Raw genomic sequence first — 25019 nt, forward strand, 5'->3', positions numbered from 1 at the left:
AAGTTTCATGAAAATCCTTCAATGGGGTTTAAGTTATATGGAGCAAACACAATTGTTACGGAAGGACGGATGGACAGAGACCATTCCTATAACCCCACGCCACGAGTAAACATCAGTGAGAGAAAGAACAGAATTGATAAACATCAGTGAGAGAAAGAACAGAATAGATAAACATCAATGAGAGAAAGAACAGAATAGATAAACATCAATGAGAGAAAGAACAGAATAGATAAATATCAATGAGAGAAAGCAGCTACAGATCAATGAGAGAAAGAACAGAGCACAAAGATCCATAATTGTATCTTGAATTATTTTACTTTTTGTACACAAGTTTTCCATGTAATTACTATCAAAACAATATACTCATCTGCTGATAATAAGTGAAAAGCTTCAAAGCTACACAAATACCTTAACCAATGCCAACATCACAACATGAAGTGATGACAATACCTCCTCAAACTTTTTTCAACTAGAGCTATCACTGAAGGTGATGAATGTACTCCCCGCACACACTGATACAGTACATTGCAATTTGACGCACATAAGAATGCATTATTATGTGGACTGTATGTATACAGACTCTATGTATATAGTATAGTAACAAAAAACAAAGTCCTATAACTCTGCAGAATATTTTTCTGAAAGAACCTAACATGCACCATGCACAAGTAAGGTTGGTACTGATCACTTGTGTGAAGTTTAATTAAATTGTGTGCAAGGGTTCGGAGATTAGATGCGCACAAGATTGCATATGCTGACTCTATGTATATAGCATAGTAACAAAAAACAAAGTCCCATAACTCTCCAGAATATTTATCTAAAAGAACGTAACATGCACCATGCACAACTAGGGTTGGTACTGGTTACTTGTGTGAAGTTTCATTAAATTGTGTGCAAGGGTTTGGGAGATTAGACACCATAAGATTCCATATGCAGACTGTATGTATATAGTATACATGTGTATTAACAAACAAGAGGACCAAATGGTCCTAGGTCGCTCACCTGAGAACAGCCAGAAAAATCTTCCTGAAAATGACTGTTAATTTTTTTTTTGTACCTAGATGGCCCATATTGCTGCTTGACCTAGACTTCATCAAGAGAAACATTCTTATCAAATTTCATAAAATATCCAGTCCCTATTGCATACATAAGGTTTTTCACAAGGTATCTATTTATTTGTCCAGTTTACCTATTTTTTGACCAATATTTGAACCTGACCTAGATTTCATCAAAACAATTGGCAGGATCAAATTTCATGAATATCCAGTCTAAAGTGCAGCCCCTAATGCTTACACAAGGTATTTCTTTGATTTGACCTGGTGACCTAGTTTTTGACCCAAGATGACCCATATTTGAACCTGACACAGATTTCGCCCAGACAAACAGCCTGATAAAATTTACTTGAATATCCAGTCTAAAATGCAGCCCTTAATGCATGCACAAGGTATTTCTTTGATTTGATCGCGTGACCTAGTATTTGATCCAAGATGACCCATATTTGAACCTGCCCTAGATTGCATCAAAAGAAACATTTTGATCAAATTTAATGAATATCCTGCTTAAAATGCAACCCCTTTTGCATAGGCAAGGTATTTCTTTGATTTGACCAGGTGACCTAGTTTTTGACCCAACATGACCCATATTTGAACTCGACCTAGATTTCATCAAGACAAACATTCTGATCAAACTTCATGAAGATCCAATGAAAAATGCAGCCCCTATTGCATACACAATGTTATTCTTTGATTTGACCAGGTGACCTAGTTAATGATCCAACATGACCCTTATTTGAACTTGACCTAGATTTCATCAAAGCAAACACTTTGATCAAATTTCATGAACATCCTGCCTAAAATGTAGTCCCTATTGCATTCACAAAGTTTTTCTTTGATTTTACTGGGTGACCTAGTTTTTGACCCCAGATGACCCCTATTTGAACTCGACCTAGGTTTCATCAAGACAAACATTCTGATCGAATTTCATGAATATCCAGTGTAAAATGCAGCCACTATTGCATACTTTGATCTTCATTGATTTGATGACCCATATTCCAACTTGACCTAGATTTCATCTAGACAAACATTGTGATAAAATTTCATGAAGATCCAGTGTAAAATGCAGTCCCTGTTTCATACACAAGGTTTTCCTTTGATTTGCCCAGGTAACCTAGTTTTTGGCCCCAGATGACCCATATTTGAAATTGACCTAGATTTCATCCAGACAAACATTGTGATCAAATTTCATGAAGATCCAGATTAAAATGCAGTCCCTATTGCATACACAAGATTTTTCTTTGATTTGACCTAGCGACCTAGTTTTTGACCCCAGATGACCTAGATTTCATCAAAGCAAACATTTTTATCAAACTTCATGAAGATCCAGTGTAAAATGCAGTCCCTATTGCATACACAAGGTTTTTCTTAGATTTGACTGGGTGACCTAGTTTTTGACCCCAGATGACCCATATTTAAACTTGACCTAGATTTCATCCAGACAAACATTCTGATCAAATTTCACGAAGATCCAGTGTAAAATGCAGTCCCTATTGCATACACAAGGTTTTTTCTTTGCTTTGACCTAGCGACCTTATTTTTGAACCGAGATTACCCATATTCGAACTTGACCTAGATTTCATCCAGACAAACATTGTGATCAAATTTCATGAAGATCCAGATTAAAATACAGTCCCTACTGCATACACAAGGTTTTTCTTTGAAACCCTAGTGACCTAGTTTTTGACCGCAGATGACCCATATTCGAACTAGGCCTAGATTTCATCAAGGCAATCATTCTGACCAAATTTCATGAAGATCAATTGAAAAATACAGCCTCTATCACATACACAAGCTAAATGTTGACAGACAGACGATAGAAGACGGAAGCCAGACATCGAGCGATCACAATAACTCACCTGTGAGCTAAAAACAAAGTCCCATAACTGTGCAGAATTTTTTTCTGAAAGAACCTAACATGCACCATGCACAACTAGAGCTGTCACAGGAGTGACGAATTATACCCCAACAATACGGCCTTGTCACAGAAGTAAGCCAATGTCAAAGTCGAACCTCAAGATCAATTGGGGTCATCTGCTGGCCATGATCAACCTCCCTATCAAGTTTCGTGATCCTAGGCCCAAGCATTCTCAAGTTATCATCTGGAAACAGTTTATCTGTTCCTGGTTACTGTGACCATGACCTTTGACCTACTGACCTCAAAATCATTAGGTGTCATCTGCTGGTCATGACCAACCTTCTTATCAACTTTCATGATCCTAGGCCCAAGCGTTCTCAAGTTATTATCCGGAAATGGTTTAACTGTTCCGGTTCACTGTGACCTTGACCTTTGACCTACTGATCTCAACATCATTAGGGGTCATTTGCTGGTCATGACCAACCTCCCTATAAATTTTCATGATCCTAGGCCCAAGCGTTTTCAAGTTATCTTGGAAATGGTTTAACTGTTCCGGGTTATTGTGACCTTGACCTTTGACCTACTGATCTCAACATCAATAGGGGTCATCTGCTGGTCATGACCAACCTCCCTATCAACTGTCATGATCCTAGGCCCAAGCGTTCTCAAGTTATCATCCGGAAACCATTTAACTGTTCAGGGTCATTGTGACCTTGACCTTTGACCTCAAAGTCGAACTTGACCTGTATTTTATGATGTTACACCTGTGTACCAAAACTTATTATCCTAGGCCCAAGTGTTCTCAAGTTATCATCTGGAAACTATTTGACTGTTCCAGGTCATTGTGTCCTTGACCTTTGACCTACTGACCTCAAAGTGTGGCTTAACCTATATTTTATGATGTTACTCCTGTGTACCAAAAATTACTTAAATCTGTCAAGCCTGTCATGAGTTACTGACCGGAAACCATGAAAACCAACGGATCGACTGACAGACCAATCAACAAGCTCACTCCTATATACCCCGCTCAAACTTTGTTTGTTAGGACTAGGGCTACTACTGATCACTCGTGTTAAGTTTCATTAAATTGTGTGCATGGGTTCAAGAGATTAGGTGTGCACAAGATTGCATATGCAGACTATGTATATAGCATAGTAACAAAAAACAAAGTCCCATAACTCTGCAAAAAAAAATTCTGAAAGAACCCAACATGCACCATGCACAACTACTGTTGTTACTGATCAGTTGTGTGAAGTTTCATTAAATTGTGTCAAGGAGATGAGGAGAGTTGGTGCGCACAAGATTGTGTCTATGGACAGACAGACAACCTGAAACCAGTATACCCCCCACCCCCGCCTTTACAACTTTGTTGTTTGGGGGGGTACAAAAACAGACAAACTGAATATTTCTATAGGTAAAAGACTTAGCTAACATGGTTTTAGTATCAATACCAAAATACTGTTGAAGCTTAAAACTGATCATATAGGAATCAACAAAAGGGTCATGATGACCCTGGATTGCTCACCTGAGTAATATGAGCTACATGTTTCAAATGTCAAACTGATGCTAAAATATTAAGAAAGTCAGTAGGTCTCATTCATGGTCAATGAAATTCAGTTTTACGATCGGTGTACAAAACTGTGTATGTCATCTAAATTTCAAGGCTGTATCTTAAAAAACAACCAAGTAGGACAGCAGGTCAAGGTCACAGTCAAGTGACATCATATTACTTGGGGTCATCAGGTAATTATAATTAAACAGTCTTGGAATAGGATCAGATAATTTTTTTAAGTATCTTTTCCTATATAACTCATATAATAACTAAGTAACCCCAGGGCAGGGCCTCTTTTAACCCAAGAGGCATAATTTGAACAATTTTGGTAGAGGACCATAAGACAATGCTACAAACCAAATATCAAAGGCCTATGTCTTGTGGTTTCAGACAAGAAGATTTTAAAACTTTTTTTCCTATATAAGTCAATGTAAAACTTGGGACCCCCGGGCGAGGCCATATTTGACCCTAGGGGGATAATTTGAACAATCTTGGTAGAGGACCGCTAGATGATGCTACATACCAAATATCAAAATCCTAGGCCATGTGGTTTTGTACAAGAAGATTTTCAAAGTTTTCCCTATATAAGTCTATATAAACAATGTGACCCCCAGTGTTGGGCCATATTTGACCCTAGGGGGATAATTTGAACAATCTTGGTAGAGGACCATTAGATGATGCTACATACCAGATATCAAAGCCCTACGCCCTGTGATTTTGGACAAGATTTTTAAAGCTTTTCCTTTCGGTTGCCATGGCAACCAGAGTTCTACATGGAATTCAATTCTTTGAAAAATTTTGCAAGGGGGCCACCCAAGGATCATTCCTGTGAAGTTTGGTGTAATTCTGCCCAGTGGTTTTCAAGAAGATTTTTTTAGAAAATGTTGACTGACACACGACGCACGAAGGACATTGAGCGGTCACAAAAGCTAAAAAAAACTTTTGATATTACTTTATTCCACCTTAATAAATATTTATTAAAAAAACAAAATATTTCAGAATATATAAAATCAAATACATTTCATATTTCTTAAAAGAACAGTTTTTTACATAAAACACTGCTTTTATTAACAACATTCTTTTTATCACAGATAAGTTTTCTATCTAACTCTTCAAGACTGTCCCCAAAAATGTCGGGAGAATCATCAACACAAATGTTTTCTTTCATTTCATTCAGACTTTGTTGATAACCATGATGAACTCCAGTTTCAGAAGAATGGTCCTGAAATTTTAAACACATGGCTCTCTGTTTAGAAAGAATATCAGTATCACAGTCTGGGGTATTAATCACCAAACATTTTAAAGCTTTCCTTTGGCTGATTTCCCCAACTTTCCCAACAAACTGAAGAGGCGGGTCTTTGTTAATCTGGTACTCTGGTAATTTGCAACTTTCTGAACAATCATTTTTGCTCCCTTTTGAATAGGTAGGAAGCTTCATAAAATTTTGTTGACTGGTGAATAAATCTGGTGTTTCTGAATTGGCCGTAGTGAAATCAGATGCATATACTTTTTCATCATTATTTTGCATATCATCGGGATTCTGTGAATGTCTGTTACCTGGGATAGCTTCATACATAAATGAATCAGTTGATTCATTTAGCCACAGATCTTGACTATTAGGCATACATGGTGTTATATTTTTCTTGTCTTCCCTTGTAACATTCTCTTTCATGTTATATGTTCTTACTGTTTCAAGATTATATGCCCTTACAGTTTCAGCTTCTCCAGTTTTTTGTTCTTCATGCTTACCTTTATGATCAGTTAAAATTAAAGGTTCTTTTGGTGAAATAACCAAACTTTCACCAAACAAATCTGATGATCCATCTAATTCTAAACAAACTGAAGTTTGTTCTACATTATTACCATTTAAAGTACTACTTGCTACAATACACCCATTTTGATCTTCTGAGATCCTTTTATCAAAATCAGCGTTAGCTTCAACATTATGACTATTATTACGGCTTTCCTCTACCACAGAATTTTCAGCAACATATTTTGACGACAATTTACGTGATTTCAAACAGGACTTTACAGCTAGAACTGGCATATTTAAGGGACTTTCATTTAACCTCATTCTAATATCCATAACATGGCAAGAGCTAACTCTTCTTAATCTTTTATCAAATTTCACTTTTCTTTTAGCATCTCCCTGATTAGCCAAATTATTTTTAGACTGACTTTCATAAACATCAGACATGTCTTGACTGTCAAATATCACACATTCATCTAACCCTGGTGTCGATGTTCCCAGTGGACTGTCTTCAAATGCATCTTCATTTAAACTAGAATTTTCAGAATTTAGTTTAGTGTTAAAGCTTGGAGTGCAAACGGTCAGAACATATGCAGAACCTTGTTCAGATTCTCCACCAGACATTTCAAACAGATCGGCTGAATAATTTATTGAACTTGATTCATATCTACTATCTTTACATTCTCTCTTTTCTGTTGGAGTTTCCAAAGTTCCAGATGTATTTTTCACTTTTTCAAAAGAACCAGTGTTAGAAGCATTCACTTCATTAAATGTTATCACTGTTTCAATGGCATTAGACTCCTTTGCAGTGTCTGATCTAGTGTGTTCTAACTTACTGGAATCAGCGTTCAATTCTGTCACAGTTTTAACTGTCCTTTGTGATGTATTTCCTACTCTCAAACAACTGCTAAATGGCACTAATCTAAACACTGGCTTGATTTTGCCTAATTTTACATTTGTTGCTTCAAAATCAGAAGACTTGTCAATAATACTGCAGTTTTCTTCATGTTGATGTATTTCATTTTCAATAACTGGATTAGCAGTCATTTTGCGCTTTGTAACATTATTTGCATTACTGTCTGTTTTAGAATTTACATTTTCATTGCCTATTTCTATAATATTTATACAAGAATCTTTTCCAGATTCCTTTAAGCATAATTGTGATAAATCATGAAAGAACTCATCAAGATCACTTTCTGTATCTTCAGCGACTTCTACTAAGTCAGCAGTAATTTTTTCTGTCCTCGTTTTCTCCATATCATTTTCTTTTGAAAGTTCATTTGCTTGTTTATTCTTCAAAGAACTGTCATCAGGTCTAAAGATTTCTTCTCTCATTTCAGGAATTTGTCCTTCATTATTTGAAATATCAGCCAAGAACTGCTCTAAGTCACTGGACTCATTTTTATCATCTTCAGACATGCTTTCGGCTGTACTGTCAATTAACTCATTTCCTTCAAGCCCAAGGTCACTTTGCACTTTATCTAAATCACTGTGCGTAGATCTTGCAGAATTGTCTTTACCTAATAACATTATGCTGGATGGCTCTAACTTTAACTCAACACTTGCGTTATTAGTTGAAGAGTCATTAAAGTTAAATCCGCATTCATTTATACCTTCATTTTCGATATCGTCTAATCCATATTTTGTCCCCTCATTATCATTTTCAACAAAAGACAAGGTTGAAAAAAATTCTTCTTCTTCATGAAGATCAGCTTCTCTGTCAAGTAAGAAATCATCAACTACTTCACCTTTTAACTCATTTACAATATTGTCATTAGCAACCTTTCCAACTTCCTTAGTTAATTTGCATTCTTCAGCTATGTTTCCTAATATTGCAGCAGTTTTTATATCAGTTGACTCTTTATATACTTCCGTGCAGTTATCTGTTAAATTCTCCTTTTCATCACCATCAAGTTTTTCACTTTGCGTGTTTTCTGCAACAGTTATTACTTTAACCTTACTCTGTGCTGCAAGCTCTTCTTGGAGCAAACACTCTTCAAAGGAATCAAGAAAATCTTCAATCTGTTCAGATTCTGGTAAATAGGGAAAATCTATTGTAACATCTTTCAGATTTATTCCTTCAACTCTGGCCATTACTGGACACTGTTTATTTTTTACCCTATCAGAATCAATCTCTTTATTTTTAGTGTCAAACTTGTCTAAATCAAGATTCTCAACCAAAGTATCTTTTGATTTCTTGTTTATCATATTAGTTAAATATTCATCTCCATCCTTTTCTTTGGTATTATTCTGTACATCAACAACATCTTGTGTAAACTGTATACCTTCAAACCCAGACTCAAAGAAGGCATCAAGGTCTTCAGACTCTGGCATGTTGAGTTCATCAATTATATTACAGTCATGTTTTCTCTTTAAACCAGAATCAACTATTTTATCAGATACATTTTCAAAGTCCTTTAATTTACCCTTGCTAATTATAGCATCATCACAGTCTGTTTCAATAGTAATGTCATTCAAATTCTCACTAACAGTTAAATCATTTTCACATTTTGTTTTCAGTCTATTTTTATCCCAGCATGCCTCTATATCAGGTATTCTCCAAAATTCTGAAGATGCTGCTGTCTTGCAACACATGCTCTTCTGAAATGACACAAGTCTTCTTCTTACAAGCTCATTATCTATTTTTCTGCTTGTGTTTGAAGCATCACTTTCATTAAGATTATCAAAATCCAATCTTGCAATTAAATTATCACTGAAGGTATCAGCATTAATACTTCCTACAGATGAAGCAAAGTTACCAACTCTAACAAAATTTTGATTTTCTGACTGCAAAATACTAAATGCTTTACTCCCATTTCCTACAAAAGGGAAACAACTTTCTTCATTTTCTTCATTTATGGTATCAAAAGTCACACATCTTTGAAAATCATCTGGATTTACCCCACTTCCTGTAAGAAACCTTTCTTTATTCCTTAAATTTTCTTCATGTGTTACAAAAGGACTTTTGTCATTTTCTGAACATTCTGTGAGATGCTGGTAGTTTTTTGATACACTGATCTTACTTCTGTTAAATCTTTCAGTTTCCTGAAAAGAAATGCTCCGATTTTCGTCAGTCTCAAAACTAAATTTCAATGATTCTTGATCTGCACCAAATGACACTGTTCTACAGGAGCTTAGACTGCCTGCAGTTCTACTTGACAAATTTTTAATAGACTGTGGCTCTTTTGAAACTTTCCAGGACTGGTTACAGTCTGGAGTCTTAAACGTTTTAGACTGGTTCTGATTTCTAAGATGTTTAACCAATAACCTCATATGGTCAGTAACAGTGGCATAAACAGCATCTGAACATGCAAGCATCTGATAAGCCAGAGTATGAGAATTTTCAAAGTTTGAGGTACAGTCTAGCTGACTGTAACATAGACTATTTTCTGATTTCAGGACATCCTTTAGAGCTGGTGTTTCTTCTGCATCACTTGGCCCAGTCAACTTAAAACCAAAGTAAAAATATTTCCCATGGAAGGTCCTCAGTAAAGCTTCTGACAACATTGATGATGCAGGATAACCAGTCCTCTCAAGATCATCAATACTCCTGAAATTAAAATCAAAGTTATGAAAAAATAAAATGTATTTCTGACACTTTTTGTGAATTTCCTTTTTGCTTGAATCATAACAGGATTTCAAATCAACAGGTCTATTGCTCCTAGATTAATAGAAACACCATATTTAATTCTATGGTGATTTTCATACAATTTGTCCATTCTTAAATTCCAAATTAACAAGTTTAATTTAAGAAAATTTGATCATTACAGGTACAATGTTAAAAGTCACAATGTCCACAGCAATAAACGTCATGTGTTAACTACATGTAGCTATAATTACTTCTCACGAAAAGTTTGTAAGACATTTCAAGGCCAGTATGTTCAGACCTTGGGTCATATTACCTAAAGAAACAAGAGCTGTTTGTATCTACTATTCTGAAGTGTTTGCCAGTTTTATAGAAAATGGACACAATAACAAGAGCTGTCACAGGAGACAGCGCGCTCGACTATTTTGATGCTGAAGAGTGAAATTGGGTACATCTGAGGAAGCTGGAGCTGTCACTGGAATGTTTAATGACTCAAATGTGGATGAAGATATTGGACAACAGCTTATGTCTCAAAAAATTAAATCAGTATAAAAGGAACATAATTCATGGAAAACTTCTGCAAAAGTAATGCACCATGTGTCTTATCACGCGGCTAAAAATTTGGAACAACTATTTTAAGTTTTAATCAAATCTATTTAGTAATACTGGAGATACAGCAGAAGTGCATCGCAACTTAAACCGGAAATTCTATTAGTAAAAAGAGGGCATAACTCAGAACATATTGGTGCTGGCATTATCGAACTTGTGTTGTATGATGTGAGTGATGATGTGGAACAACCATTTTAAGTTTGATTAAATTCATTTAGTAACAGCAGAGATATAAAAAGCATCAAAATTAAACTAATTCTAAGTAAAAAGGGGATATAACTCATAAAACATTTGTGCCAGAGTGACTGACCTTGTGCCATATGATGAGGATGATGATCTGGAAAAAGTAATTTAAGTTTTAATCAAATTCATTAAGTAATGACAAAAATATAGTGAAAGTGCACCACAATTAACCTGAAATTCTAAGTAAAAAAAGGGCATAATTCATGAAATATTGGTGGAAGAGTTACGCCCCTTGTATCATATGATGTGGATGATGATGTAGTACAACTATTCTAAGTTTGAATTAAATCCATTTGATACTAACAGAGATAAAGTGAAAGTGCATCAAAACTTTATCCTGAAATTTTAAGTACAAAAGGGGGATAACTCATAAAATACAGGTGTCACAGTTATGGCCCTTGTGTAAAATGATGTAGGTGGTGATGATGAACAATTATTTTAAGTATGTATCAAATCTCTTGTGAAATAACAGAGATATAGTGAAAATGCATCAAAATTAACATAAAATTCTCAGTAAAAAGGAGGAATAATTCATGAAAAACTGGTGCCAGAGTTATGGACCTTGTGTCATATGATGTGGGTGATGATGTGGAACAATATTTTAAGTTTGAATCAAATCCATTTAGTAACAACTGAGATAAAGTGAAAGTGCACCAAACCTTTAACCTGAAATTCTAAGTAAAAAGGGGGGATAATTCATGAAATATTGGTGCCAGAGTTATGACCCTTGTGCCATATAATGTGGGTGACGATGAGGAACAACTATTTTAAGTTTGAAGCAAATCTATCAAATAATAACAAAGATAAAGAGAAAGTGCATCAAAACTTTAACCGAAGTGCGGACGCAGAAGGACACCAACGCCGATGCCGACGCCGGGTCTAGTAGGATAGCTCTACATACTTCGTATAGTCGAGCTAAGAACGTAACCCAGACTTGTGTACCTTTGGGTGATGACAGCATGAAGTGAGAACTGAAGAATAATATGGTGAAACACTAGAAACTGAAAGAGGAAAGAACCTGACAAAAAGCACAACATTTTTAGAAAAGAAAGAACCTGACAAAAAGCACAACATTTTTTCTAACACCCCTCCCCCACTCCCTTAAACAAGAGGGCCAAGATGGCCCTAGGTCGCTCACCTAAGAAACACTCCATAACAGTGTAAAACATGTTTGACCTAGTGATTTCATGGAAACAAATATTCTGACCAATTTTCATTAAGATTGGACCAAAAAATTGGTCTCTTGCGATAAAACAAGCATTTTCTTAGATATGACCTAGTTTTTGACCCTAGATGACCCATGTTCAAACTCGACCTAGATTTTATCAAGGCAATCATTCTGACCAAAATTCATGAAGATCAACTGAAAAATACAGCCTCTATCACATACAGAAGTTTTTTCTTTGATTTGACCAAGTGACCTAGTTTTTGACCTCAGATGACTCATATTCAAATTCGACCTAGATTTCATTAAGGCAATCAACCTGACCAAATTTCATAAATATCAACTGAAAAAAAACAGTCTCTATCCCATACACAAGATTTTTCTTTAAGTTGACCTAGTGACCTAGTTTTTGACCTCAGATAACCCATATTCAAAACCGATCTAGTTTTCATCAAGGCAATCACTCTGACCAAATTTCATGAAGATCCATTGAAAAATACATCCTCTATTGCATACACAATGTTTTTCTTCGATTTGACCTAGTGACCTAGTTTTTGACCCCAGATGACCCATTTTCGAAATCAGCCTAGATTTTATCAAGGTAATCATTCTGGCTAAATTTCATGAAGATCAGTTGAAAAATACAGCCTCTATTGCATACACAAGGTTTTTACGTGATATGACCTAGTGACCTAGTTTTTGACCCCAGATGACCCATTTTCGAACTCGGCCTAGATTTCATCAAGGTAATCATTCTGACCAAAATTCATGAAGATCAATTGAAAAATACCGCCTCTATCGCATACACAAGGTTTTTCTTTGATTTGACCTAGTGACCTAGTTTTTGACCCAAGATGACCCATTTTCGAACTCGGCCTAGATTTCATCAAGGCAATCATTCTGACCAAAATTCATGAAGATCAATTGAAAAATACAGCCTCTATCGCATACACAAGGTTTTTCTTTGATTTGACCTAGTGACCTAGTTTTTGACCCGAGATGACCCATTTTCGAACTCGGCCTAGATTTCATCAAGGTTATCATTCTGACCAATATTCATGAAGAAGAATTGAAAAATACAGCCTCTATCGCATACACAAGGTTTTTCTTTGATTTGACCTAGTGACCTAGTTTTTGACCCGACATGACCCATTTTCGAACTCGGCTTAGATTTCATCAAGGTTATCACTCTGACCAATATTTATGAAGATTAATTGAAAAATACCACCTCTATCGCATACACAAGGTTTTTCTTTGATTTGACCTAGTGACCTAGTTTTTGACCCGAGATGACCCATTTTCGAACTCGGCCTAGATTTCATCAAAGTTATCATTCTGACCAATATTCATGAAGATTAAATGAAAAATACAGCCTCTATCGCATACACAAGGTTTTTCTTTGATTTGACCTAGTGACCTAGTTTTTGACCCGAGATGACCCATTTTCGAACTCGGCCTAGATTTCATCAAGGTTATCATTCTGACCAATATTCATGAAGATTAATTGAAAAATACAGCCTCTATCGCATACACAAGCTAAATGTTGACAGACGACGGACGACAGACGACAGACGACAGACGACGGACGCCGGACATCGAGCGATCAGAAAAACTCACCTGAGCATTGCTCAGGTGAGCTAAAAAACACACCAAAGAACTTCAAGGGTGTGCATGTGTGTGTGTGTGCATGTAATGGGAGGGAGGAAGAAAGGAGAAATGTGTATGGAGGTCAAGCACAAAGGAGCTGAAGTTGAGAGAGGAGGGAGAAAAAAAATGTTTTTTCCAAAAAAAATCCAGGGTGGGGTTGGGGAAATTTGAGTTATTTAAGGAATATCAAAACATTATCTGTAGCATAAGTAAGTGCAATAAACAAAACAAAGTGTTCAGAAGAGACAGCCGCTCAACTCCTGATTGCATCATGTCAAAAAGGCCTTGTAATATATAATAGGAGAGATGATGGGGAACAACTGTTTTAAGTTTGAATCAAATCAGTTATAGTGTGAAAGTACATCAAAACTTTAACTTCTAAGAATCAATGGGGAAATAATTAAAGAAAAATTAATACCAGAGTTACGGACTTTGTGTAATATGACACGGGTGATGAGGTGGAAAACTAGCTTAAGTTTGAATCAAATCCATTAAATGAGCCGCGCCACGAGAAAACCAACATAGTGGCTTTGCGACCAGCATGGCATCCGCGCAGTCTGGTCAGGATCCATGCTGTTCGCTTTCAAACCCTATAGCAATTAGAGAAACCGTTAGCGAACAGCATGGATCCAGACCAGACTGCGCGGATGCGCAGGCTGGTCTGGATCCATGCTGGTCGCAAAGCCACTATGTTGGTTTTCTCATGGCGCAGCTCAAATGTACTTGTTTGAAACTTTAACATCTGATCATTTACACTTACCTTTGTTCACTATTAAAGCCCTTCATAAAAGTTAGATTTTCACAAGATTTGATTTTTCCATTCCTGGCTGCCCAACCAAGCTTGAGTTATCTTACCGTATTATAGTATACGTTGGGTAGAACATATGATGCCCAAAAAAGTACAAATACAAGACCTATTGTATTATTCATTAACAATTTTGCATTTTGATGAAACTCATAAGTTTGTAAAAATTATTACCTCCCTTTGCCCATATTAGTTGTGCACCTATAATAAATTGGAAATAAAGGAATTTTGAAACTACACACAATTTCAAAATTTGCCTTTTGGTTTTAGATTGTATCACAAAATGTATAATGAATACTGAGTACCACAAGAAAGTAATAAGGGAAAGAATGAAATAAAAACAATTCAGGGGTTTAATGGGAAAGTTATCCCTTGTGACCTTGATTTGTCAGGTCCCAAAATCAAAACAAGGAGCTGCATTCAATAAACGCTTGATGCCCCCCGGTGGCATCCTTGTCGATACAAAGCAACCTAAGTCCAATATGAGGTCAAGGTCAAACTGAGGTCAGGGGAGGTTTTAAGATGAGGAATGGTCACAGGTTACATCTGTGTTAGTATCAATTCATTCTTGTAAGCAGTAATGATGCTAGACGAAACGGTCCCATTTGGTTAACCAAGAGATGGCCCATATAAAGCAACCTAAGTCCAAAATGAGGTCAAGGTCAAGGTCAAACTGAAGTCAGGTGATGTCTGAAGATAAGGAATGGTCACAGGTTACATCTGCATTAGTATCAAGTCATTCAAGTAAGGGGTATTGATGCTAGACGAAACGGTTCCATTTGGTTAACCTCGTATGGATGGACGGACGGACGGACGGACAGGACAATCACTATATGCCTCCTGCATCAGTAGATGCCAGGGGCATAACAAGACAGTCACCCTTTCTCTAAGAATATCAGTCCCATGTGAGGTTATATGATAACAGAGGTAGTAGTTAAGAGGAAATGTGAACCTGAGAACAAGGTCATATAACATTTACAACATTAATTAGTGACAATGACTTTTAGGTTTCATGATATTATTATTAATCCAGAATATGTCTGTCCCTTTACCAAGACCAATCTTATGTGAGGTTTAATGATTGTAATGACAGTTGTTAAGAAGATATACTGTTAAATCTGACCCTATTGACCTTGACCTTATGGGTTCCTGACCCTTAACACATAATTTCTATCCCTTAACAAGTCCAGGTAGAGTGATGATACAGTGAAACTGAGAAGCTTAGGCCAAAACCATAGAGAGTGCAACAGACCTTCCAATTCTTTGATAAGTCAAGTTAAAAGGAATCTTTAATAGTGCAATGATATATATATATATATTGTGAGAGGTTACCTATGGCTCAACGAACAGTGTTACTGTCAGGCAAAAAATGGAAATCAACTCTGAAACACATTTTTGATAATTACAAGGCACTAGAGCTTTTCATACAACACTTAATCATTTACCCATCAAAACTACCACCCTATGATAACCTGTCAGAAATGACCCCAAAACAGTGGAAGTCACCTATTGACTGCAGGATATCCTTTTGTGAAGGCTCATTTATGTCAGTCCATGAATTCTCCAGTTACTGATACGAAACAAAAGTCATTATGACCTTGTTCTGACAATGTCAGTTGAACCTAAAACAGTATTAAATAGGTCATCTTTAACTAACAGCAATAAGTCTATGAAGTTCTATGACAGTTTTAGACTGAAGCATTATCTAGCTATTGATTAAAAAAAAATCTTGAGGCCGATGTAATCTTTTACCTACTGATCTCTTAAAACAATTGGGAGTAATGTTGACCAACTGACCTTAAGATCTATAGGGATAATGTATTAACAGCACAAATCATGTTTAGTTTGACTACTGTAGGCTCCACATTCTTCACTACGTGATATGAAACTGTTTTTAGTGTTGATGTCACTGTGACATTGACCTTTGACCTACTAACCTATAATGGAAAGGGGTCATCTACTGACCACAGGCAATCTACCTATGAAGTTTGGCAATGGAGACCCAAACACTCTTCACATGCTGTTCAGTTTTGTGGAACTTTGACGTTCTAACCCCAACACAATAGTGGTCACCTACTGACAACTTGCAATCATCCTATGAATGTACCAACACCAACCAACATGAACAAAATAAGCTATCTTCTTTTCTTTAAAGGTGGCACTTAATTTGTCTAAAAACGAAATTAAACACGCAACAACCAGAATTTGAACCTGCATCATCATTACATTTACCTGCTAAAGTCTGTAGCCGTCTTTCCAAAGAAACCATCCAGTGTCCTGCCAAACACGACTACTCTGCCGATAGTTGTTCCATCTGCTACCGATAGAACCAGTCTGTATCGCCATTGTACCTTTGTTCTGTCACAGCTTACACCACACCGAATACAGTGATACCTGTCAACACATGCAAAATTATCATACACTTACCTATTTAGAAGTTCCTATTGAATAAGAATCTTTTTAAATACTAGTTTCACTAAATGCTTAAAATTATATCTGTTACTCATGCAGAAGCATGGACACCAGTGTATCTACTAGCAGTTTTTTTGGATCCTGTTCATTTTTGTTGAGTGCTGTTTTGTGCTGTTTTACATCAGAATTTCAGGTATGTAATGGGAGGCAGTTATCCTATCGTAAGGTCCTGTGGATTCTGTACAGGAACTGAACTGTTCTCAACTAGTCTATCAAACCATCATGGAGAACATACACCTTGTAAGGGTTAGAACTCACTATACCACAATCTGCAGATCTGCCTCTCCTTACTGAGGTAAGCGTACAGGCTGTTTGAACAAACAATTCACGGAAGTTAAATAAATACTTCCCCTATATCATGATCAATACAACTTCTGTATTTCTTTAAGACTTATCTGTCATACCTATCTGTAGTGGGGTCCACCAAGAGTTTACTGTAGCAACCACAACAACTTGGATATGTAACTGTGGAATCGTGTATATCTGTTACCACAGCAAGAATCAGGACACGCCTTTCACACATGGAGAGTTACATGTCCGAACATTTTCTAAAATATCTGTAACTAGAAAAGGGAATGAATACCTGATACATCTGTGGGTAAAAAAAAAACATGATAATATTAGTTACACTGCTTGTTGGTGACAGGATACGGTATATAAGCTGTCTCGAAAATCCATACCAGGCAAGAGCGTAGCGTTGAATTTTAGTCGTTGGTTACCGAAAGATTACGGAATTTAACAATTGTATTGCTCTACCTATTTTGCTCGTTTTTTGAGATTACCATTATTTGCGTAAGTCAGAGATTAACTCCGCCCCGCCAGATCGAATAAAACGCACAATAGTTGTTACTGACATACATAGAACAGCTTGATAATTGCAAACAAAACTTTAACCAAATTTTCCAATTCTGAAAAGGGACTTAATTTTAATCAATTTCTACAAGGAGTTATCTAACTAGGTTATTTCTGTAGGTCTGATGACTAGGATGCCTTGTATAACCGATTGATTCTGCCTTTGCGACCAGTGTAGATCATGATCAGCCTGCACATCCGTGCAGTCTGATCATGATCTGCACTGTTCGCTATTCAGCCAGTATCTTTTTGGTAAGCACCCCTTTTAACAGCTAATGGTACTGTCCAAATTGAAAGATGGACAAGTTCATTATAGAAATTTAGCAGGGTAAGGGATAAAGATTCAATCCAGTACATATAGTTGTTACAGCTTGATTGTTGCACACAAAACTTTCAAAGTTAAAAACGGGCTTTAATTAACCCTACCCTGCTGTTCTATAATGAACTTGTCCATCTTTCAATTTGGACAGTACCATTGACTGTTAAAAGGGGTGCTTACCAAAAAGATACTGACTGAATTGCGAACAGTGCAGACCATGATCAGACCGCACGGATGTGGAGGCTGATCTTGGTCTGCACTGGTCGCAAAGGCAGAATCACTTGCTGCCAGCAGGCTGAGGTTTATCTTGAAGTCAATTCAATCAAGAGTTATCAAACTTGGCTATTTTAGAAGGTTTGATGACTGGGAATCTTTGTTGGAAGTTTTAATCCAATAGTAATACTTTTATGTAGAAAAGTTGAATTGATTCAAGCAAGAATTATATAACTTGTTACATCTGTATTTCAGCAGGTTTGATGAAAGGAAGCATTGTGTAAAGTTTCAATTTCCATTCAGGCAATGGTTACTGAGATATATCTTGTTTGCAAAACTTTAACCAAAGTGTGATGCCAATTGCAGTGCCTCCAGGGGTGAGTAAAATAGCTCTTTACCTTCTTTGCGAATAGTCAAGCTAAACAAGAGCTGTCTGTAAGACAGCCAATGCTAAACTATCGAAAGCAGAAATATTAGCAGGCCTTTTTTTATGCTGATTTTAGGGCCGAAATTCGGCCCCATTCCCCAATCTAAAAAGTATACTTTTTTCCCCACCTTGGCCAAAAATTCCCCATGCAAAAAAAAATGAAATTAGTTTTGATTTTCAGTCCTGATTTCAACAACTTTTCAGCAAATATATTCCTCCAAACAATGATTTTGCGACATAAATTTCGCCTCCAAAAGGGACCTGGTACCCTTCCCCAAATTTACAAAAAAAGGGCTGATTAGCCTAAATTTTAAAATATCTATAGAGTTTCAATCCAGCATCTGCATTAGTGTTGGAGATAATAACTTGCACGCAAAACTTTAACCAGGATTTTGAGAAAGTTGAGCCCTGCTGTATGACCAGCGTTTTTAACTTAAATATTGATTATATGAAGGTTAGCAACATATTATCTATGTAGTGATAGTAGGTTTATAGGCCACTTCCGACAGCCTTGCTGCTGGGCAAACCCTTTAGCAATGTGGTTAAGAGTGTCTGCTTATAGATCATAAGGTCCGCAGTATGACCTCGGCAGGGACCTTGGTATTTTCTCTCCCAGGGTTTACTTTAATGGTGTCAGAAGTGTTTGACGGACTCATGCGATGTGCATGGAGTATCATTCTAGAGAGCTGGTGAGCTCTGAAAAGTAAAGGGGGAGAAGTGTAGTGATAGTACGTTTATAGGCCACTTCAAACAGGCTTGCTGTTGGGTTAACCCTTTAGCGCTTACAAGGTCCAGTAACCATGCGGGGTGAAGCAGTTTGGCTGGGGTGTGCATCTGAATTCAGTAAACAGTCTGCGGCAGACATTGGCCAGGAGTGCCAATGTCTTGCAATAAGAGGGAAGGTGTGTAGCGGTTCTCGTATCAGGTGGCCTCGGTAGCTCAATTGGTAGAGCGTTGGCACGGTAAGCCGAAGGTCCGAGGTTCGAATCCCTGTCAAGGCTGCAAATTTTTCCTGAGACTGTTACACTAATACCTAAGAAGCCTTTGACCCATCTTAGTGTGTTACCTCTGACTCCATATTCGTGCATTTTTAGAAGGACTTTCCAGGGCTTTTTCACCCTATCTCACGGGGCCGATATTCGGCCCCATTCCCAATGCCAAATATGCTCTATTTTTCCCAATCTGGAGCAAAAAATTCCCAATCCAATGAAAAATTTCCCAACTGAAATCAGTTACTTTCTGTTTTTTAATAATAATTCTTGCACAATTAGCTTTGCTTGCCAAGTAAATTAAACAAAATGTTGGAAAAACCAACTCGTTTCTATTTTTAGTAACACGACCGTCTGCAAGCTCGGCAAAAAATAATTACAAGATTTTGCTGAAGAAATGCAAGATTTGCATGCAAAAACCTCTCAAAATACATAAAAACACAAATATTAATTGAATAAAGTACCCAAAACATGTTGACAGGTAGTTCTTATATCATTAAAATCAATTGTCACATATTTTCGCGACCTAGTTTTTACACTCGAAAATACAAGCACTTTGCCATTCTACTTTTTGGATAACTTCAGTTATAACTTTAGTGAAAACAAACTAAACAAAAATTATAGCATGACAAATAAAGAGTTACTGCATTTTTAGGCAATATTGGAACACAATCCTGAAAAAAAAAATCAAAATTTCACAAGGGGATACTGTCTACCAGTAAAATTTGAAACTGAAGATTTAAACTAATATATATTAATTAAAAACTCACTTAATTTGTCAGTATATTTTCCCAAATTTGACAATTTACCGCGTTAAAAATTCCCAATATGACCAGGGGCCTTTTTCCCAAAACCCCCTGAAAAAGCCCTGCTTTCTCATGGCTAACCTTGTCGAAAGCCTTACTAAAATCTAGTAGTATAAGATCTACTTTTTTCTTATTGTAGACTGAAGTGACCAGATCATTTACTAACATAACTAACTGAGTAACGCATGACCTTTTTTCCCTAAATCCATGCTGTAGGTCATACAGAATACCATGGTTGGTGAAGTGCTTAACAATTGATGAGGAAACAATGTGTTCAAGAACTTTGCATAGGGCGCATGTTAATGAAATTGGCCTATAATTTACTGGATTTGACCCATCACCTTTTTGAAAAATGGGGGCAACATATGCAGACTTCCACTGGGATGCAGGGATCACTTTTGGCCGCGATTTCGCGATTTTCTCGCATTATTTTGGTGAAAATCGCATAAATTTTGCTCAAATGCGCTTAAAAATCGCATCCGTGTGGCCGTAGATCTTTTGCCGAAATTGCAACTATTCACTGAAATGCGGTCTTGCCGTTACTTAATTTTCGTATGACGTTCATTTAGGCGCTTGAATTTCGCTTTTATCTCCATAGAGCGTCCGATGATTATGACTACCAGACAAAAATAATCTGTTTTCGCGATGTTTCAAAATACCACTGAAACAGAAATTTAAGCATTTGGAAGGCCTAGCTTTCTGCCTCCATTCGCGCGGATGAATAGCGATGAGAATAACAAGATGGTGGAGAAACCTCCGGTGAAGTCCCTTCATAAAAAACGCTGAACGCCCGAATTTCCAAACGAAATGGTTGAGTGTAGGGTCATAAATAAGTTTGACTTTAAAGTTGTTTTGACCTAATGGAAGTGTATCAATTTAAGTCCAGAAAGATTAAAACATAACTGAACTTCAACTTTGACAAAGCAGCTTTGAAGTAAAAGCATTAGGGGGAAAATGCATGTGGACCCAAGACTTGGTTACAACTTTCATCAACCTATTCAGCAATTCCTGGCACTGAATTTTAGAGTTGTAAAAGGTGTCTCTGAAAGGATATGTTTTGTTTATTTACAAGATAATTGTTCTTACAAATAAACAGATGGTTGGTTTTCAGTGTAATAAAAGCTGTCTGCCGATGTAAAATCCCATTATAAAAAGAAAAAATCCCATTCATTTTGTCAAAAATCTCATTGATTCAAGGCAAATGGGAATTAATCTCATAATAGTATCTGCCAAAAGTGATCCCTGGGGATGGAAGTGATCCTTCCTCCAGGGATTTATGGAATATGACCTCAAGGATGGGGGATAGTTCTACAGAGTGTTTTAAGTATTATAAGCTTGATTTTTTGTCAGGACCACTGGCCTTATGTTGCTGAGAAGTTTCTCAGTATCAAGTATAAACAACTCATAAAATTTAAAACATAGATGTTTTTAAAATCTAACTTTTACCCTCATATTTCTATAGTATTTCCGCTATAAATATAGGCAGTGGCTACGATTACGGTACCGTAATCCTAGCCTCCGGTTCTAGGATTACGGAAGTTCCGTATTCCTAGACAACCCTATGAGATAGATATGCTATGAGAATAGGCTAGGATTACGGAAGTATTTAAGAGGCATCATTTATTTATTTTAGGACATGCATAAATGACATTGTAAACTTACTCATTTCACTTAAAATTAATTTCACTAATATTTCGTGCTATCGATCGGCCGTTTTGGGTTAGTATAATCTTAATGGCGGTGCGCGGAAATATTATAGAATGTAATTATAGAAATGTTTCGTATATACCTGCATTTTTTCATCAGGTCAACACAAATGGTATTTAATAACATATAATATGGCTATAAATCATAAAATTCAAAGTATAGAATATTTTTTTTAATCTAACTTTGACACTCATATTTCTAATATATTTCCGCGCGCCGTCATTAAGATTATTCTGACCCAAAACGGCGGATAGATAACACGAAATAATAAGGCAGGCATAAAAAATTAAGTGAAATAAGTAAGTTTACAACATCATTTATGCGTGTCCTAACATACATTTTATGCCTCCTAAAATACTTCCGTAGTCCTAGCCTATCCTCATAGGGTTGTCTAGGAATACGGAACTTCCGTAATACTAGAACCGGAGGCTAGGATTACGGTACCGTAATCGTAGCCAGTGCCATAAATATATCGTTCAAGATTATACTAACCCAAAATTGTTGATCGATAACATGAAATAATTGGGCAGGCACGAAAAAAAAACTCTATTTTAAGTGAAATAAGTAAGTTTCCAACATTATTTACGCATGTCCTAACAGACATTTGATGCCTTTTAAATACTTCCGTAATTCTAGCCTATCCTCATAGGGTTGTGTAGGAATACGGAACTTCCGTAATCCTAGAATCGGAGGTTAGGATTATAGTACTGTAATCGTAGCCACTGCCAAACAAAAACTGAAATGCTCGCATTCATTTTTTCAAACCTAGCTTTCTTTCTTTCTTCCTATAAATTATGACTTCGATCATTATTGATCATAACGTCATGCGGGTGGCAATTTGTACAGTCAGAAGAGTTGATAAAAACAAACAACTACCACTTATTGCGTTACATTGAGGGTATTTTAAATTAAATATTCTTAAAACATAAAAGAAGCTATCACCGGATATTGCCAACACAACAATCACTGCAAGCAGTAATTTTCGTCAAACAGCCCTCGCGAAAACTAATGAAATTATATTTCCATGTCACATATATTTATAAAAATAACTACCTGCTCTACTTGCTGACTATATTCATATATCTGTATATATTAACATGTTTTAATTCACTTAAAGAGGGGCGGAAGACTGAAATTATGTGTGGTTTCTACTTTCGTTTGTTCGAATTTCCCAGAAAATATTGTAACCCAACTAAAGTTAAACTACAACAAGTCTTTCAAACGCACAAAAAGGTGGAAACTACGGGTAAGTATGGATCCATAACCCTAGAAGCTTCAATAAGTTCATTTTATACAATTTTCAAAGTTATCAGTGTTGAAGTAACTATTGAAACTGTTTGGCTGATGATTGACATGTGCTTTATATTAAGAGAGAACAGATATCATGTGAACTACGTTTACTACGTTTATATTGCAAACTTTAAAGTGATATACCAATTTTTCAAAAAGGTGGAAAAACACACGACAAATGGACATGAGAAAATAATAGTGCTTCACTGTATCTGATATTCTCAAGGTTTCTCATAATAAATTGTTCTCATTTATCCTTTAAAGGTCCAATACTAAGGAAAGTGAACATTTTAATTTCTTTTAAAAAGCACAGAAACTATTTCATTTTATTGGAAAATGAAAGTTGGTATGTAGAAATTCGAAATAAATCGCAGTATATGTACAATTATTTTTCTATGAAGTATGAAGAAAGTTAAAAAGACCTGGGGGGGGGTCATTCTGTCGATTCATTGAAATTTCAACATAATACACATACATTTCTTTGAGTTCCAAAGACCTTCTGTAAATTTTGACCTGCCAATCTTCATTATTTAGTGTCTTGCAGAAGTCTATGCACTGGCTATGAAAAAAATTGCCAACTCACTTTCCCTTAGTAATGGACCTTTAAATTAATGTTTGTCAAATGATTTATTGTATGTTTGTTATTTTCTAAATAGGTATGTGACAAATCTGAAACACTAAAAATTTCAAATGTTTTGAGCGCAAATGGGATATTGCCAATTTTAATGAATTGTATGCATTTACTACAGAATATATCTCTTTATTGGACCATGGTAGTTTAGATTTTTTAAGTTCTACATATGTTGTCTGTGCAGAATAGTCAAATCAATAAATCCATGGAAATACGAAAAACTCTTGGTCCATTTCTGAGGTTGGGGTGGTATCAAAAACAATAAAATGGGATAATTTCTGTAACATCTCATGGCTCCATCTAAAAGTCAAATGAATTTTCTAAAAACCCTATTTTCTATTACACCCATATACTGTTTATGGACTGACTAATCTGGAAAAAATACCATTCGGCCAATACTGGTCTTGCATGCCAATATAGCCGTAAGGCACAACAGCCCTGTATAATAACCTCTAATTACTTATGTATCGAGATCTGTGCACAGAGGTAAGACCCCAGTTACCTCCCCTGGCGGTCCGTCCACAGACCTAAATGGTAAAGGTAAAATTAATTTACAATCTCTTTGTGAAACAATGAACATAAGCTCTGTAGAGCTTTTGAGCGGCCCTATTTTAAGAACAGTTACAACCAATTATACCTGACCCCCAGCAAATTGATGGTACCCATCATTTACAGCAGGGTCGACTGAGGCAATCATGATAAAGTGCCTTGTCCAAGGACACACCGCAATGGGAGTAGCAAGGAATCGAACCCGGGGCCTTCACCTCCGTAGGAAAGCATCTTAGCCCTCTCGACCAATGCATCCTCTAATGAAGTTCACGAGTTGGTTTACTGCAGCGGAAATTAGCCTATTACATGAAACTTCAAGAGAGCAATATACAGACTGCGAAAGAACGAGCGTATATTTTTATATTAGAATCTTATAATCTTTTTATTTGAACATCTATACTTAAAGCTATCATAAATTTCATGAACAGGCTCAGTCAAACCTAGTATGCAACACTTTTTTTTCTCATGTTGAGCGACCTATTGAGTTTTGCCTGCCC

At 36.4% G+C, this 25019-nt stretch overlaps 1 protein-coding gene across 1 annotated transcript; it reads right to left on the reverse strand.

Annotated features, from left to right (window-relative positions):
• Positions 1 to 296: 296 nt before the first annotated feature.
• Positions 297 to 23225, reverse strand: LOC123557271 (uncharacterized). Its single transcript, XM_045348658.2, has 4 exons — positions 23106 to 23225; positions 17144 to 17296; positions 16500 to 16661; positions 297 to 9762 (listed from the first exon to the last, which is right to left on the reverse strand). Exons 2-4 carry the CDS (start codon positions 17260 to 17262, stop codon positions 5493 to 5495), a joined length of 4551 nt encoding a protein of 1516 aa, XP_045204593.2. The 5' UTR covers positions 17263 to 17296; positions 23106 to 23225; the 3' UTR covers positions 297 to 5492.
• Positions 23226 to 25019: the final 1794 nt, after the last annotated feature.

The sequence above is a fragment of the Mercenaria mercenaria genome, chromosome 5, assembly GCF_021730395.1.
Source record: "Mercenaria mercenaria strain notata chromosome 5, MADL_Memer_1, whole genome shotgun sequence".
In the NCBI taxonomy this organism is placed as follows: Eukaryota; Metazoa; Mollusca; class Bivalvia; order Venerida; family Veneridae; genus Mercenaria; species Mercenaria mercenaria.

Excerpts from the sequence above, each read along its gene's own strand:
- LOC123557271 (XM_045348658.2), bottom strand. The coding sequence starts at position 17,262 with ATGTGTGAAAGGCGTGTCCTGATTCTTGCTGTGGTAACAGATATACAC. Across the intron at positions 16,662-17,143 it reads GTGGACCCCACTACAGATAG|GTATCACTGTATTCGGTGTG; the intron begins GTATGACAGATA and ends ATGTGTTGACAG. Across the intron at positions 9,763-16,499 it reads ACGGCTACAGACTTTAGCAG|GAGTATTGATGATCTTGAGA; the intron begins GTAAATGTAATG and ends TTTTAATTTCAG.